This window comes from Carassius carassius, chromosome 5 (assembly GCF_963082965.1).
Source record: "Carassius carassius chromosome 5, fCarCar2.1, whole genome shotgun sequence".
Lineage (NCBI taxonomy): Eukaryota > Metazoa > Chordata > Actinopteri > Cypriniformes > Cyprinidae > Carassius > Carassius carassius.
Genome location: NC_081759.1, coordinates 19,810,187 through 19,826,418, shown reverse-complemented (window position 1 = coordinate 19,826,418; position 16,232 = coordinate 19,810,187). Strand labels below are relative to the sequence as shown.

The window sequence follows — 16,232 nt, the reverse complement described above, 5'->3', positions numbered from 1 at the left end:
TGAATGTAATGTCTGAATTCATAATTTTTATATGTAGACTTTTATCTACTAACCATATCTATAGACAATTAGCTGTCTAGTTTTCAATATGGGGCATTCATAATTCACATTTCTTTTTGATGATTATGGATGTGGAGTGCACATCTGGTGTGTGAAATGCTGACAGTCCCAGCTCAGCTTGAGCACCCTGTGTATTATCCTATCTAAACCATTGCACAGATGAGTAAACATACTGAAACATAATGAAGAATAAACTTTAGACTGACTGGCCGCAGACTCTTGTTTGGTTTCTGTTCTCCATAGTAAGTGACTTATGAAAAACCAGTAGATTTTTTCTGCCTTACCATTGTTTGTGAACCACAAGCATTATTATTGTAACAAATGCCATTACAAGCTGCTGCCTATTGGGCTATATTACTGACAACAAAAGTGAAATGGTGTCTACCACTGCCTTTGGCAAATGAAGAGGGTTTCTGTCTTCAGCTGCTACAGTGTATTCAATATCGTGATCCTTCGATTCAGTAGAAATCTAATACTGTATAATAAAATACTGCTGCACTGTAAATGTGTAATTGACTTAACAGACAATATAATCTTATGATCAATATAACTTAAAAATAAAATGTCATTATTCGCTTATTTTGTACAACACTGCCTCCTTGTGGCAAGACGTAGGCAAAGTACTTTATCATCTTTATCATCATCGTGTACTTTTTTCATATTCACGTGACGTGGGTTCCACAAAAGACAGCAAGAATAGAAACGTTGACAGCTTTAGTTGCACTCTAGAAATAATAATAATTAATAATTTACATATTATATAATATTATATTTATATATTACTTATATTAAAATGTTACAATTATTATTATGATTATTATTATTAATGTTATTATTATCATTTTTGCAATTTTGAGTGCAATTTTGTCTTTCAGGGATTCAGATCACTTGTGACAAGTCAACATTCCATTCATGCTGGGTTTTTAATTTTATTCATATATTTTGGTATATTACAAATTCTAATAATGATAATATACTATTTAACTATTGTAATATACAAGTGGTTTCCAAAAAGACAGCATGAATGGAAAAGTAAACTGTCGTAATATGAAACCTTGAATGCCTTCTCTAAAGATCAAGAAATACTACAATAACAACAAATACTACTACTACTAAAGCAATAGTAGGCTATTCAAGTAGTTTCCACAAAAAATAAATAAATAAATTAAATAAATAAATTGTTAACTATGCTGAAAAATAAAAAGATCTAAATAAAATATGTATATGTATATGTATAATCATACTACTACCAATACTACTATTACTAACAACAAAATGTACTATTGCAATATTAAATGATGATATGCATGAAAAATGCATATGCTGAATAACCTTTTTTATTGTATGGTCTAACTGTGAATAAATCTTTCTTTCTGACGTTAAGAATACACTTTGACTTGAAGGGTTTTCACAATTAGCCGCCTGTATTTGTGTCCTGCCCCTTTAAATTTCAACGACCAATCGGGAAAGTCGGCTCATCCTTTTCCGTCTCCAGACACACACTCAACACACAGGCGCTGTGTGCTCATCCCAGGACAACAAAACATCCAGACAGAAAATAAAGCAAATTGCTGCAGGTACTCACATTTGAAATTAACACTTATATTCACCTCACTCCTGTGACGATGCGTCTTTTTCTCCATTATTTACAGTCGTCCATCCAGTGTTTCTGGTTTAGCTCTGTACAGTTTCCAGGCCTTTACTAACACCATCGTGCACACTTAAAACATTTGTTCCATCAGTAAATATAGACCAGCATCTACATCTAAATATCATTATAATTATGTGTCTTTTAAACCCTTTAGCTAAACACATGCGTTTGGAAACTAGATATAATTACAGATAGGCATATATTACATGGTTACACTAAATTTAAATCTGTTATGTTGTGTGTATTTAATAGTGCACCATGGCTCAGGACGGGGTGATACTGCAGTTCAACTTTCCCACCTTCGGGGACTCCATGCTTCAAAAGATGGATGTTCTTCGTCGAGACAGACGTTTCTGTGATGTTGTGGTCCGCATCAATGACTTGGAAGTCCCTGGACACAAAGTGGTCTTTGCAGCTGGCTCCCCTTTCCTTAGAGACCAGTTTGTGCTTCAGGGCTCACATGAAGTACAGATATCTACACAGCAGGATGCAGAAGTTGGACAGAGGCTTCTTCTGTCCTGCTACACTGGGGCACTGGAGTTTCCAGAGCTGGAATTAGTACACTATTTAACAGTTGCTAGTTTCCTCCAGATGGGTCACATTGTAGAGCAGTGCACCGAAGCTCTAAATAAATTCATAAAACCACATGAGGTCAAAGATGAGTGTGCATCATCCCGACAGCCATCGGACTTCAACACACAGCGTAGCCAGCCAGCTGTGGAGACAATATGTGATGAAGAGGAGGACAATGATAGAGAAGATGACTTTGATGATGATGATGATGTGATCATACAGCCCAAGTCTCCACCTGTGTTTAGAAACTCTCAGAGCAAAAGCAGAGGAGAGGAGAGTCCCATTAGCATTGTTAAGGTAGAGTCAATAGACGAGCGAATGCCAGATAACTTCCAGAGTCGCTCGCCAACACTACGCTCACCGGAGCCACAGCACTCCCTGATAAACTCCACAGTGGAAACCCGACCTGTAGAAATCGCCTCCAACTCCGCAACTGAATATTCCCTGTCTCCGCCTGGATCCAGCGGCTCCATGAAAGGGAATCTTTGGGGATGCTCAAGGAATGCTGATAAGGGTATGCAGTGGTACCACCAGTGCCCTAAATGTGCTCGCGTGTTCCGTCAGCTGGAGAACTACGCCAACCATCTGAAGATGCACAAGCTGTTTATGTGCCTCATGTGTGGAAAAACATTTACCCAGAAAGGAAACCTACACCGGCACATGCGTGTCCACGCTGGGATCAAACCCTTCCAGTGTAAGATATGTGGAAAGACTTTTACTCAGAAGTGTTCGCTGCTAGACCACCTGAACCTTCACAGTGGGGACAAACCACACCGTTGTAATTACTGCGACATGGTGTTTGCGCATAAACCAGTTCTCCGTAAACACCTGAAGCAGATCCATGGAAAAAACAGTTTTGATAATGCCAACGAAGGCAGTTTGCTTGAAGGACTATAAATTCATGTTAATGTCTAAATAATTTCTATTAATATACATGACGTAGACACAATTTGTCTTGAAGACACAGTTCTGTATAAAAGTGGTTCTCAGCCAGGAGGTCAGGGTCCACTAATGGGCCCCAGTAAAGGCCTGTTCACTGCAAGGACCATCATTTTTACAATAATGAGAAAAGATATAGATTCAAACATCATTCTAAATGTCAACAATAAATGAGTCCACACCGTAACAATAACAGCACAATTAGAACATAGAAGATAAAAACATCGACAGCCAATCAGAATCCATTCCGTTTTAAAGAGTATGAGCATTTAAAGCAGGCGATGACAGAACTGCAGCACGTGTTTATAATAAACAATATTATTGTACGCTGGTGTGGACACTGATATAGTTATCATTATGGTTATCTTTATAGTTATCGGTCTTGGTTTGATTGGTTTTTAGGTGTTAAAATAATTTAAATGTAGTTATATTAAGATTATCTTAATTAAAATTCTAAAAAAACACCAAAATAATAATTTACAACATGAAACTAACTCATGACATTTTTAAGTGAATTTATAAAGACCAAAAATACATAATAAAAAAGGTTGAGAACCACTGCTGTAAATGAATACACTAAATTATAAGAACTAAATGAAGTGTTCGCTGATTGGTCGATAAATGTACAATCTGTTAAGTCAGGTTTAATGTCATTTTTCATATTGCAGGTTAAGGGAATTGTACTAAGTTAATTTTGAATGCTGCTGTGGCATCATTTGGCTTTCATATCTTTTGTAAAGATTAAAATATATTTTTAAGTATATCTTATCAAACCATATTTCATGTTTGAATGCTAATGTATAACTTCCTCATTTGAAGACAGCTGTATTTGAACACTACTGTGCAACTCTTGGTCTGTAATAAATGTTTCCATCTGTGTAAACATGCCAGAATTCGGAGAAAATTGCTGACTCACTTAAAAATAATTGCAGATGCTTCATGAAATCTGCACTTCTTTTTCTTCATGTTCATCATGCTATGAAAAAATTAAAGATCACATTAAATCAACATGGCTATACATTAAGGATTTCAACATTCAGATCGATTCCAACTTTGTTTATTTCTTTGCTTTTATTACACACCGCTATGACCGAGCTGTATCATGGCGGCAAAGCATTACCGTGGACACATAGCATGTCGACCTCCGTCCACTGGAAGATTGACTCCTGTTACAAATGTTGCTGCATCAGATGCCAGGAAGGCGATAGCGTGAGCTACTTCATCTACTTCACCTGGTCTGCCGAGAGCATGAGTCACCTTGCATTTCTCAAGGAACTGGAGCAAAGCACAAAATACAGGACGTGTTATTTAGAAGCATGCATTACAGTGAAATTAGATAAAGCTTTTGATCTTAACTCATCACCTGAGCATACTGGTCCTCATCCAGTCCTGCACGCTTGTGAACTTCTGTTATAATTACTCCTGGGCTGTTAAGACAAAGCATTTGTATTACCTCAATGTAACAATACAATGGGCCGTAAAATGTAAAACAACAGAATGAGTCTTACCAAACTGAGTTGACACGTACTTGCTTTGATGCCAACTCTACAATTAAGATGAGATGAGAAAACACTTGTTTGTAGAGTAGTAATACCCAAGCCCTTTGCATTAACTAGACTAGTTGTCACACTTTGTACTTTGGTGTATTTTTCAGGCCAAGTTTATTACTGAAAGTCAAGTTCTGTTAATGGACACGAAATCAGCTAAGAATCCATTCATCATTTCTTTCATTAATGCTCTCAGAGAATGCTGTCACACTTTAAAGGGTGAGTTGGAATTACAATGGAATCTGCAATTAAACGGCCTGGAAACCTGTTTGAAACAAATGAAACAGCAAACATGTGAAAGGAAACATGCCAAACCATTGATTTGGCCAACAAATATTGTAATTAATATAATTTGTGTATAGTAATAGTTTATAGTATTGAATGGGAAACTCCAAATTGAAGTTTATAAAACAAATACCCTCGGAAACAAAATCAACATGCATTTGATATAAGAAAACTATTGACTCAAGACAAACAGCTCTGGTCTCCTGTAAATAACATTAGAGATTCAATAGAAATATAGAGATACCATACCAAGAGCAACACAGCGTGTGAACTGGTCGATGGCTGATTTGGACATGCAGTAGGCAAGTACACCAGGAAACTATAATGGATAGAAAATAAGACGACCAATCAGGGCCCACAAGAATAAAACAATGAGCAATTATTTTATATTCATATATTTCATGGTTCATTAGGTGCTGATGTATAAACTTATCAAACTTACTGATCGTTGGCCATTCACACTGGACACATTCACAATCGAGCCTTTCGTTTTGATGAGATGAGGCACACAGAGATGAGTGAGATGATATACTGATCTGAAAGGGAAGAAAATGAGTCAAATGTTATTTACCTGTTCTTATAAAGTCCAATACCCACATCTTTAAATTATTATCTACTGCACCCAGCGGGGCGCAAGGGCCTTCTATAGCATCCATGAAAAAAGTTTAGGGGAAAAACAATTGTGTAAAAAAAAAAAAAAATAATAATAATAATAAGGAAATAAAAATTAGAAACTACATAAATATTTACATGTTGTGGGATAGGAGTCAGGATGAGCATATTTGGGGGTCTGCCGCATCTAAATGATTGAAAACCCCTGATTTATTGAATGCAGTGCACATGCCATAAGTTAAATCATATTTTACCTGACATTGACAGACATGACCTTGTCATATTGGGCCATGTCTGTTGTCTCTATACTGCCCATGGCGAGGATTCCTGCACTGTTGATGAGGACATCCAGCTTCCCAAAGTGAGTGATGACCTCTTCCACTGTCCTCTTCACAGTGTCCTCATCTGTTAAGTCTCCTGGCACTAATAAGGGCTAAACCCGTTGAACAGGATCAGAGGAAGAGGAGCATTTATATGTGCGTCATATATTATATGTGAATATTTAACAGTCTGGAGAGATTCCAGTGAGTTGTAACTTACTTTAACTGCCCCACAGGCTTCGCACTCTTTGGCGACTCTGCTGAGGTTGTCCACATCGCGTCCGTTGAGCGCCAGCTGCGCACCCAGTCTGGAGAACAGCACCGCTGCGCCCGCTCCGATCCCCGAGCTCGCGCCGGTGATCAGCGTCACTTTGCCCTTTAAAGAGCCAACCTAAAACGCCCAATCATCATGTTTAAAATCAAAGTTTATGTGCACTAGGGCATTCTGAAATTCGGAGTGTGTAAAACGGTGCTCAACCACTGATCTAAATAATCAGTTCTCTACAATAAATCAGTGGGCTCAACTTACTTTGAACGCATCTGGAGTTGCCATTTCGATTTATATGATATTCACAGCTCGAGTGACCCAACTTTTATTTTTCCTTGTGCTCACGTGCAAGAGAACGAGTTAGTTACGTCAGTGCGTAACGTTACGTACAAAAAGAGTGCAATGAAGTACAATGGTTCAGTCTATTATTTCCAAATTAAGTCAGTCAAATATGAATTGCGTTGTTCAATTTTCTCGTGCCAGAGTATATCTGTATTTTTATTTTTATCATCATACAGACTGTTGCGGATTTCAGTAAAAGGGACTTTTACTAGTGTGTTTATCTAAATATCCGGGTCACTAACGTTATAACGATTTCAAAATTGTAGTCCTTATTTTTCCATTTCAAAATCGTAGTTCATACAAAGACAATGCAGAATAAATACAAATTGTATAGAATCCACTTAAGAAAAAAAGGAGAAATTATACCAGTTTAGAGAAAATATATAGTGAAAAGTACAATAGCTTTTTTATTATTATTAAAATATACATTTAAAACCCAATGTAAAAGATTAAATGGAAAATAGAGGCAAGTCAGTGCACAAATTTATGAAACGGCATGAAATTTAAAAAAAAAATTATATTTACAAACCAGGCCATTATGAATGTTTCACAATCAAATCAATCAACCAGCAAATGGGTTGGCATGGATAGTAATATCCTTAATACGGACATCATTAAGAGGACGGAAAGTCTTTTCATTCACAGGGACTTTCTCTAGTTCATCCAGAGTTTCTAGTCCATCTATAATTCTGTAACAAAGAATGAGTTGGTGTTAAAATTCATTACCATCAATACAATTACAAAAGCATTGAATACACAAACAATTATTAGCTTATTTGAACCATCAATCACACAGAAGAAAATGTTAAAATAAATTATAACTGAATAAATAAAACACACTAGTAAGATAGGTCATAAACAAAAAACATACTTTCCAAAAACCGTGTACTTCATGTCCAGGTGAGGCTGTTTTGCATATGTGAAGAAGAACTGTGATGCATTTGTGTTTGGTCCATTATTGGCCATGGCCACCACACCCCGGACATTGTGCTGCATTACACAGACATTAAAGGGAGATTAAGTTAGATCAGACTAAAAAGTTCAGACATGATTAAATACAGTGCCGGGTGCTGTGGATGTTAGTCATTTTTGCACAGACTAGATGATTAATGAGAGGTTTTCTTAAAACACAGAATGATGTGATATTTTTCCTCCACACACAAACTACTTAAACATTAAATCACTTTAATATCAATACATACTTTCAGATGTTCACTGAATTCATCTTCAAACTTTCTTCCCCAAATACTGGTCCCTCCTTTGCCTGTACCTGAAAAACAGAATTTAAATAATTCAACCAAATAAGCCTTGATTGTAAATGGTAAAAAAAAAAAAAAAAAAGTTAAAAAGAAGTTTAAAAAAAAGCATTTACGAGCTAAAAACTAAAGCTGTGAGATTTAGGTTAGAGGTAAGAAAAGAAATCCAATATCAGTTACCTGTTGGGTCTCCGGTCTGGACCATAAAGCCCTTTATGTTTCGATGAAAGATACATCCATTGTAGAAGCCACCAGCGCACAGTGCAATGAAATTCTATGAGAAAAAAAAAGAGAATTCACGTATAGAAAGAATGTTCTCGCCTATTCAAGATACGCGTCTGTGTATGGAAACAGGTGTCTTACTTCACAGCTCTTCGGGGCCTTCTCACAAAACAACTCTATTTTGAAATCCCCAAGATCTGTGTGCAGTGTAACAGCCTGCGAGATAAATGAGTTCAGCTCATTAATGTCATAGAATAACATAATCATTTAAATAATTATTAATATAAGATCAATTATTTCCAATTTACAATGCAAATAATTATTCCATACTGTTCAAAGACTTAATACAGAATATCAAATATTTTTCGAACTGTAATTTGGCCAGAGTATTCCACTACAAATAACTAATGTATTCTGTATAATACAGTTTATAACCAAAATTAAAAAAGTTCAATATTTGTTCTCGCAAAGTTCGGCAATCTTACCATCTTCTAAAACACAAGCAAGCCGCCTTCAGTGTTTCACAGAATAATGTCCGACGCAACTGAATGACGATAAAACATTGGTTCCCATTTAGCTTTTAATAATAGCCTTTTCTCAGTCTGTGCATAAATAAGAGCAGTTTTAAAAACAGTAACGTAACTATAATAACGTCGAGTAAATGTTTTAAATAACCAGTCGCTACCGTAGTGTTTACAACACCATATAAAGCTGACTAAAATCCAGTTATTCTTTATAAAAATAACTTTATTAAAATAACGTAGTCTTTACAAAATATTCAACACAATTATTTAACTACTTCCAGTGGTTTTTACTGACACACACTAAGAAAACCGAGTGTTTATTCACTCTGTATGGCTTGATACATTTACTTAATTTCTCTTTTATATTCACTTTGCAAAACAAAACAAACAAACAAGGAAACAATAGTGGATTTATTAAATACAAATAATCAAGTCATCAACCATAAATATATCAAATGGTTACAAACATGTGAACACTGCAAACATTGTAATATTGGTAAAAAATAAAAAAAATAACATGACATTACAAAAAAGTTTGACAAGCTTTAGATTTACAAAGTTGAACGGCACTCACCTGAGTAACGTCTGAAATACTATAAGCTTAGTTTCCAATGTGTGTGTATATACACACACACAGGGAAGAATCAAACAAACAAACTTTCTTCTAAAATCCTATACTCTTTCATACCTGAGGTAAACATGCAGGCTATGTTCAATAACCGATTAACAGTAACAAATTTGTTAACATATCAACAAATGGAATATGACTATTAAAATGGTGAGACAAAACAGCTATGTTAATCCTACACAAACCAAACAAACCTGCATGCATCACACACACTCAAAGTTATAATTCAATCAATGTCAAAACTGCATTGCACACATACATAACACTGTACTAAATGTCTGATTGTCTTCTTAGTGGTGCACTGTCATGAGAACAACATGACATGAGTAACTTGAACAGAAAACATTTAGTTCAAAGTCGAGGGTAGTAGTCTACTTCACCGTGAATGTGCACATGTCTGTCAGCTGAATACAAAGAATAATCTACCTTTATAAAGGGTGAACTGTTCATTAGAAATTATTCATTGATAATTCTTAAGGCATTTCAAAGTGAGCAGACAGGTGAAAATAAGGTGCTGTATCTGTATAAGTTTTAATGCAATCAAGGTTTTTTCTAACTTTAAAAAAAAAAATAATAATACTGATAACACTAATACAGTAATAATACTAATATGCATTTATAAAAAAGAAATGTAGATAGTAATGCAGACATTACCATTTATATTTTGTTAAAGTACTTTTGCATCTACTAAATAAGTACTGCAATGATCCACACATAAAAAAATTATTAGTGCAATCATAAATACTCTGTTAATATATTATTAAACTTTCAATAAAGATGAGGATTTAAGATGATAGGAACTTACTATAGGGTAAAAGTTAATGAATATTAAATTATGCAGTTTTTTACACCTTTAAAAGGAAAATTGATTTATGCAATAGATGACTTGTATAATCAGTATGTTAAAAAAAATGTACAGTATTGTGGTGGTAACATGTAGGGCTTCTATAAACAAACGTCAAGAAGTTATGCAGTGCTCTCAAAGTTTTAGAAAATATTAACCAGTTATTCACATATTAATGAGGAGTAATTTGAACAGCTTTGCCCAACTATTTTAAATAAGCACGTGGATTTCTTTTAGCAGTAAACTGTAAAAACTGTAAACCATAATTGAGTTGAGTCTGAAGTCTTACAGATACAGATACATGGATTTAAGAAGGGGCAATAGGTAGTAGTATAGAATAGGAGAGTGATTCACAGACACTTACACAGTAACACTGGTAAAAAGTGTAGTCATAATGTTTATAATAAAATATAATAACTGAATAGTGTTGTGTATATTAAGGCAAAAATGAACCTTAATCCTGATGTAAACTTTGATCTGCTCACTCTTCAGTGTCTATCATCAGAAATGCCATGACTGTCTGTTATAATAAAACATGACATGCCATCATGTGAATTACTCTTTCCCTTTTGTCTTTTAGGAAACATTTTAATGAACCCTGAAACATTTAACAAACATGCATAATTTTCTATTATCTGGATTGAACTCTAAAAATCTCCACATAGGCAAATGCTTTCCAGTTCATGCATTTGCTTCAAGAAGCCTCTTTGTCAGTTCTCCACAGCTGCTCTTTGACCTCTGAAGGTAAAGTATTGAATATATTGTCCTCCACAATTAGACCGCTCCTCTTCAGCAATCTGCACTCCCCGAGTTCTACAGGAAGGCCTTCCAGCCCGTTTCCCCTCAGCTCCAGCTGTGTCAGACTGGTGAGCTCCCCAAACCGTGATGGTAGGGACTGCAGGCAGTTGTTTCCGAGGTTGAGTGTTTGCAATTTCTTACAATGAAATAACTCCGGAGGAAGTGCCTCAATCTATGTGGAAAAATAAAAGCATAGAGTGGACAGAGGTCAGAAAACCAAGTTGAGTGAAATTACAATCTTACATTAATTTAACAGGATTTACAAAGAATGTACAACTTGCATCTCTTACCAAGAGCAGTAGCACTTTTCTTGACCAGTTGTTTTACTTATTATCTATTGCTATCTAATAAAATAATAAAAAATACATTTTGATTATGCATGAAAGAGTAAACATCCACAAAATCTGCATCAGTGGCAATTACACAAGCTACATAGATACAAGCTTTACATTTACATTTATTCATTTAGCTGACGCTTTTATCCAAAGCGACTTACAATTGCTATATATGTCAGAGGTCGCACGCCTCTGGAGCAACTAGGGGTTAACTGTCTTGCTCAGGGTCACATTGGTGTCTCACAGTGGATTCGAACCTGGGTCTCTCATACCAAAGGCAACAAACAAAAGCTATATAAAAAAATAATTGCTCATTTAAATTAAATTAGAAACTAAGCTAAAATATATTTTCATGACTCCAAAATAAAATAAAAACTACAAATGTATATGTAACTACAAATGTGTTTTGTTTTGATACATGGTATGTTGTAATTAAAAAATGAAAACTGCATTATACAGTATATGAAAATACTAACTACAATTTCAACGCTGAGGAATTCAACACTGTTTAACATTGATGAAACCAGGAAGAGAATAAACATTGGTAGCCCTAAATATAAAATAATCAAACATTAATAATTAGTGGTAGACCGATATATCACCAAGGCCGATATATGGGGTGGTGTTAGCGCAGTGGATAAGTCACATGCCTTTGGTGTGAGAGACTGGGGTTCGAATCCACTGTGAGACACCAATGTGTCCCTGAGCAAAGACACGTAACCCCTAATTGCTCCAGAGGCGTGCAACCTCTGACATATATATAGCAATTGTAAGTCGCTTTGGATAAAAGCGTCAGATAAATGTATATTTGCCGATGTTTGGTAATTTGGATTATTTTTTCAAATGTTGGCATCGGCTGATAAGTTTTTCTGGTTGGCTGATGTGTTCGAGGCAGGACATTTATTTTGACTGCGCTGAGAGCGGCAGCGCATGAGCAAACAGTGCTCATATTCTCCCTCTTGTTCGCTGTCGTCATTAACAGGTGTTTAACATGGGTAGAAGTCTGTCTAATAATCCGATAGAACTGTTAAACAAAGGAATTAAAATGTATACAAAAAGTATTATAATGATTGCTTTCATATTATTAGTAATGGAAAGACAAACATTATAATACTTTCTCGTTTGCCGTCAGCATTCAGCAAATACGCATTTACATCTACATCATTTAAACAAATCTTTGAATGACTAATTAGTCTGAATGACTAACAGACCTTGCAAACTCTAGTTGTGAGATATTGTGAAATGTGCATGTGACCTGCATGATTACGTGTTCTCTGCGTGACTATTGGTCCATGCAAATTGAAAGCTTAAAACATTAAATTCATGATTCTTAAATATGAATTAAATTCTTAAATATGAATTAAAATAAATACAATTATATTGGCCATCGACCAACCTGCTTTCCAAGATATCGGCATCAGCAGTCAAAAAAAACAGTATCAGTCAACCACTATTAATAATAATAACCCTAAGTACCAAAACTAGTCAAAAAAAAAAATACCCAACAAAACCAAACCAACAACAAACATAATAAAAAGAAAACCAGAAATAACAGATAACATTTTAAATAAAAACTACATTCATCCTGAACCTGACTTACCCTATTGGCAGTTACAGCAAGGGACTGAAGGCTCTGTAGAGTTCCTATATCTGATGGGATGTCAGTCAGATTGTTATGGCTCAGATCAAGAAACCTCAGCTTCCGGCAGAAGAAGAGCTAGTGTGGTATCTTCTCAATCTTATTGCAGTTCAAATAGAGGCGCTCCAGGTTTACCAAAATACAGTACCTATCTGAATAGGTATGTATGCAATCTGATTATACCACAACTTTAGACAAACAAGTCGATGAAGATGTTGAAAACTAATGATCTCCTCAATGGTTTTCAGGTTGCTGTCCTTAAGATCGATCTCCTGTAAATTGTGCAGGCTGAAGATGAGGTATGCGCTCCAGATCACAGCGGACAAGCTCCAGCTCGGACAGGTTGACCATCTTCTTCAAGCTGTTGAGCACCATCAACTTGGTGCCTTTGTTGTTTATGGACAGCTTCTGAAGGTGCATTCCAACATCCGTGACCAAAAAAAACCTTCAGTTGCTTCAGCTCTCGCAAACCGTCGATGACGATGTAGCGATTGTTGTCAGCACTCAGGTTCCCAGTAAGGTGCAACTCGCTTAAGTTCTTCAAGCTGTAGATCCACAGAGGAATCTCCTTTATGTCAGTGAACTTGATGTGCAATGATTTCAGGTGCTCACTCAGAAACGCAAGAGCTGGAGCCTCTATTTTGGCTGGTGTGTGGTACAGCCACATCTCTCTGAGGTTAGTAAGCTGGGCAATTATTGGTGGGATGGTGACATCAGGGATGAGCTCAAGCTTCAGGACCTCCAACTCCACTAAGTCAAAGACAGTGTCTGGAATCCCACTGAGCATGAACAGGTGGAGCTCCAGTTTCTCTTGTGAGTTTTTGGTGATCCTCTGCCGAAGCTTTTCCAAAGTCGTTGTTTATCAACGCTGTTCCAAAGTTGTTCCAAAGTTGTTGAAGTTCAGCTGGTGAAGTTTGTTCTTGCTCACCTCAGAGAGGAACACCGCAAACCGCTTGGAATACAGGGGGTCGTACTGGTCAATCATATGCAGCATGAAAGCGAAGTCATTTTTCAAGTCTGGGATGTCGCTGTAGCTGCTCTCCTCTCGGATGGACTCAAACGAATACTTCTTGAGAGAGCGCCGTAGCATCCAGCTGAGGGTGTATATGCAGATCATCCCGTACACAATAACTAGACTAATGTAGAAGCAGGCTAAGATCTTGAAGAGAGTGGCAAGGGATGGGCACAACTGTACATGCGATAACCAGTGAGACTCTCGATGTCCACGTTGCAGTCGACGCTGAACTGGATATTGTGGACATAGTAGCCGTTGTAGCAGAAAATAAGAATGAACTTAACAACTTTGATGATAGTCTGTCGGATGTAGAGACGATAGACTATATCGCCTTCTTCAACGTGAGTCCGAAGCTTCTTCACCTTCTCAAACAACGCCTTCGCTTGTTCACCTTCCTTTTTGTCCAGGACACCAGTCTCAGAGTGGTCCATGATTCCTTGCTCTATATGAGATCTGGTCGTCGACAGCATGGGAATACTCACCTCAACGTCTTCACTCACATACGAAGCCTTCTTATCAAAGGAGCCGTTCATTTTCACCAGAGCTTTGGGGTCACTTTCCTCGACGACAGTTTCAGACAGAGCTCTTGTTGTCCAAGGCGAGTCAAAACATTTCAGTAGGATAGACTCAAAATGTTCCAGTTTAGAGCTTGTCCAAGGAAACTTGAACCAGAAGTTACTGCAAGCCAGAAAGATGAGCGTGTGCAGTAGCACCAAATATGGGAAATACTTAGCGAACCAGTGAAGCTCGTTTTCATAGCACACAGCATCGACATAGTTGTACTGGTGGCGATCAAGATTGTATTGGATTCCTTGAGGCTCAAGGGTGAAGGGCATAGAAAATGTGCCATTGAAATACTTTCTACAGGTCTTGTTAACTACCCACTTGCAGGGCAGGCAGATCATCTTGTCCTGCGTGACCTGAAGCGTGCCCCCGAATACTGCGATCATCAGCATTACAACTGATAAATAGTCTGTGAACACGTCCCACCATGGCTTTAGGATGCGATACGTACTTTGTGTATCCACAAAGTAGCGGAGCTCAGTTATGGGAATCATCATTTACCTGAAATTAAATTATTTGCATGGTCATTAAACATTTATACATTTAAATCTCGCTTTGAATGTCAATGCAGATCTTTAAAACTGTCCAACTAATGCAAACTAACTCTATATGCTATCATCTCCCAACATAAACATCTGAAACATATTTTACCAAAGCCGAGAATGGCTGTCTTCTCCGGCTGTGGCTGCTACACAAGAAGACTCCACCAAAAGAACGCTCCCTTACTTCTTGTCATCTATTATTAGCCATTTCCGATAATAACACTTAAGAAATGTCTCCTCTGGCTACAGAGAGTAAAATCCTGTTTGTCTAAGGCAGGGCAGTGTGTCTGAAGCAGTGTCTCCTCAGTTGGAGCTTACCTACAGTACTAGTCCACATGTCCAGTCAGGAACTGGCACTCATCACAGTCTTTTTTGTCAGGATGGGATGCACATATCCTGTCGTGATAAAACCGCATACAATACAATGTCTAATATACGTTTTCTGGGAGCCATTTCTAAGCAGTTTAAATTTTAGTTTCTCTCTAAGGAAAAAGGAACAGGGTGAAAACTTATTTCCTTTTATGTACACTTTAAATTATTATGGTTAAATGATTTACATAACTGACTTGTGCTTATCTAAGACCAGCTAACACATCCAAATAACAGAGGTTTGAAAGACAACATTAACGTGGTCAAAACATTTTACAGCGTTTCTGCAGGGTTTAATCAGTCAAATTTAAGACTTTTTAAGACCTTTTTATGACTATTAGGATTTGAATTTATGACCTACACGAATTACGATAAATAACTTCAGTCATTAAAATTCCTTTCAAAAGTCTTTTTTTATTATTGACTTTCAGTGAAAGTAACAAGTTTTATTATTTAAAGAGTTATTCTATTATTTCTTAAGATTAAGAAACTGAAGCCTTCGCCTTCTTTTTCTTGAGTATCAGGAACACAGGAACACTTAACAATTGTAACATTGTAAAGTAACATTGTAAATTAACAATTGTTTTATGGCATTACTTTCCAAAATAACAAGTGTTATTGGTGTTTGGTCACAGTATTCAACACCCACAGGCAGGGCCGTAGCTGGGGTCAGCGGGGCCCCGCTGAAGGTGGTACCAGTGGGCCCTGTTTGAAATTGTTTAATTTGTATGTTCGTTCATTTTTATTTATTTGTGCTATCTACACAATATTTAAGTTTTTTTTCAAGTTTGTAGGTGTCCAGGTACAGAAACCGAATAATTAAATGTAAAATAGCACTGGATAGTATTCAATGTAAAAATGAAATATACAATCAAACCTACATTTATTCAGACACCTTC

The 16,232-nt window shown here is 36.6% G+C and overlaps 4 protein-coding genes across 4 annotated transcripts; 1 reads left to right on the top strand and 3 right to left on the bottom strand.

Moving 5' to 3' along the window:
* Positions 1-1,523: 1,523 nt before the first annotated feature.
* On the top strand, positions 1,524-4,149 carry zbtb26 (zinc finger and BTB domain containing 26). The gene is made up of 2 exons (XM_059550033.1): positions 1,524-1,637; positions 1,964-4,149. The coding sequence occupies exon 2, from the start codon at positions 1,970-1,972 to the stop codon at positions 3,179-3,181; it is 1,212 nt and encodes a 403-aa protein (XP_059406016.1). The 5' UTR covers positions 1,524-1,637; positions 1,964-1,969; the 3' UTR covers positions 3,182-4,149.
* A 115-nt stretch (positions 4,150-4,264) lies between these two features.
* On the bottom strand, positions 4,265-6,817 carry zgc:101858 (uncharacterized protein LOC449555 homolog). The gene is made up of 8 exons (XM_059550031.1): positions 6,517-6,817; positions 6,208-6,378; positions 5,922-6,100; positions 5,498-5,591; positions 5,305-5,374; positions 4,732-4,768; positions 4,587-4,650; positions 4,265-4,498 (listed from the first exon to the last, which is right to left on the bottom strand). The coding sequence occupies exons 1-8, from the start codon at positions 6,538-6,540 to the stop codon at positions 4,340-4,342; spliced, it is 798 nt and encodes a 265-aa protein (XP_059406014.1). The 5' UTR covers positions 6,541-6,817; the 3' UTR covers positions 4,265-4,339.
* Positions 6,818-6,953: 136 nt separating this feature from the next.
* ppil3 (peptidylprolyl isomerase (cyclophilin)-like 3) lies at positions 6,954-8,681 on the bottom strand. The gene is made up of 6 exons (XM_059550032.1): positions 8,561-8,681; positions 8,217-8,291; positions 8,034-8,127; positions 7,800-7,867; positions 7,469-7,587; positions 6,954-7,286 (listed from the first exon to the last, which is right to left on the bottom strand). Exons 1-6 carry the CDS (start codon positions 8,561-8,563, stop codon positions 7,160-7,162), a joined length of 486 nt encoding a protein of 161 aa, XP_059406015.1. The 5' UTR covers positions 8,564-8,681; the 3' UTR covers positions 6,954-7,159.
* Positions 8,682-10,756: 2,075 nt separating this feature from the next.
* lrrc8ab (leucine rich repeat containing 8 VRAC subunit Ab) lies at positions 10,757-14,916 on the bottom strand. The gene is given in 6 exon segments (XM_059549117.1): positions 10,757-11,041; positions 12,805-12,984; positions 12,987-13,137; positions 13,139-13,282; positions 13,284-14,019; positions 14,022-14,916. Coding segments are annotated over 6 exon segments (2,382 nt in total). The 3' UTR covers positions 10,757-10,765.
* Positions 14,917-16,232: the final 1,316 nt, after the last annotated feature.

Coding starts and splice junctions, on each gene's coding strand:
- zbtb26 (XM_059550033.1), top strand. CDS start 1,970: ATGGCTCAGGACGGGGTGATACTGCAGTTCAACTTTCCCACCTTCGGG.
- ppil3 (XM_059550032.1), bottom strand. Junction 7,588..7,799: donor AATTCAGTGAACATCTGAAA/GTATGTATTGAT, acceptor TGTGTAATGCAG/CACAATGTCCGGGGTGTGGT. Junction 7,287..7,468: donor AAGTACACGGTTTTTGGAAA/GTATGTTTTTTG, acceptor TCTTTGTTACAG/AATTATAGATGGACTAGAAA.
- zgc:101858 (XM_059550031.1), bottom strand. CDS start 6,540: ATGGCAACTCCAGATGCGTTCAAA. Junction 5,592..5,921: donor GTCATGTCTGTCAATGTCAG/GTAAAATATGAT, acceptor CTTCCCTTTCAG/ATCAGTATATCATCTCACTC. Junction 4,499..4,586: donor ATGAGGACCAGTATGCTCAG/GTGATGAGTTAA, acceptor GCTTTGCTCCAG/TTCCTTGAGAAATGCAAGGT.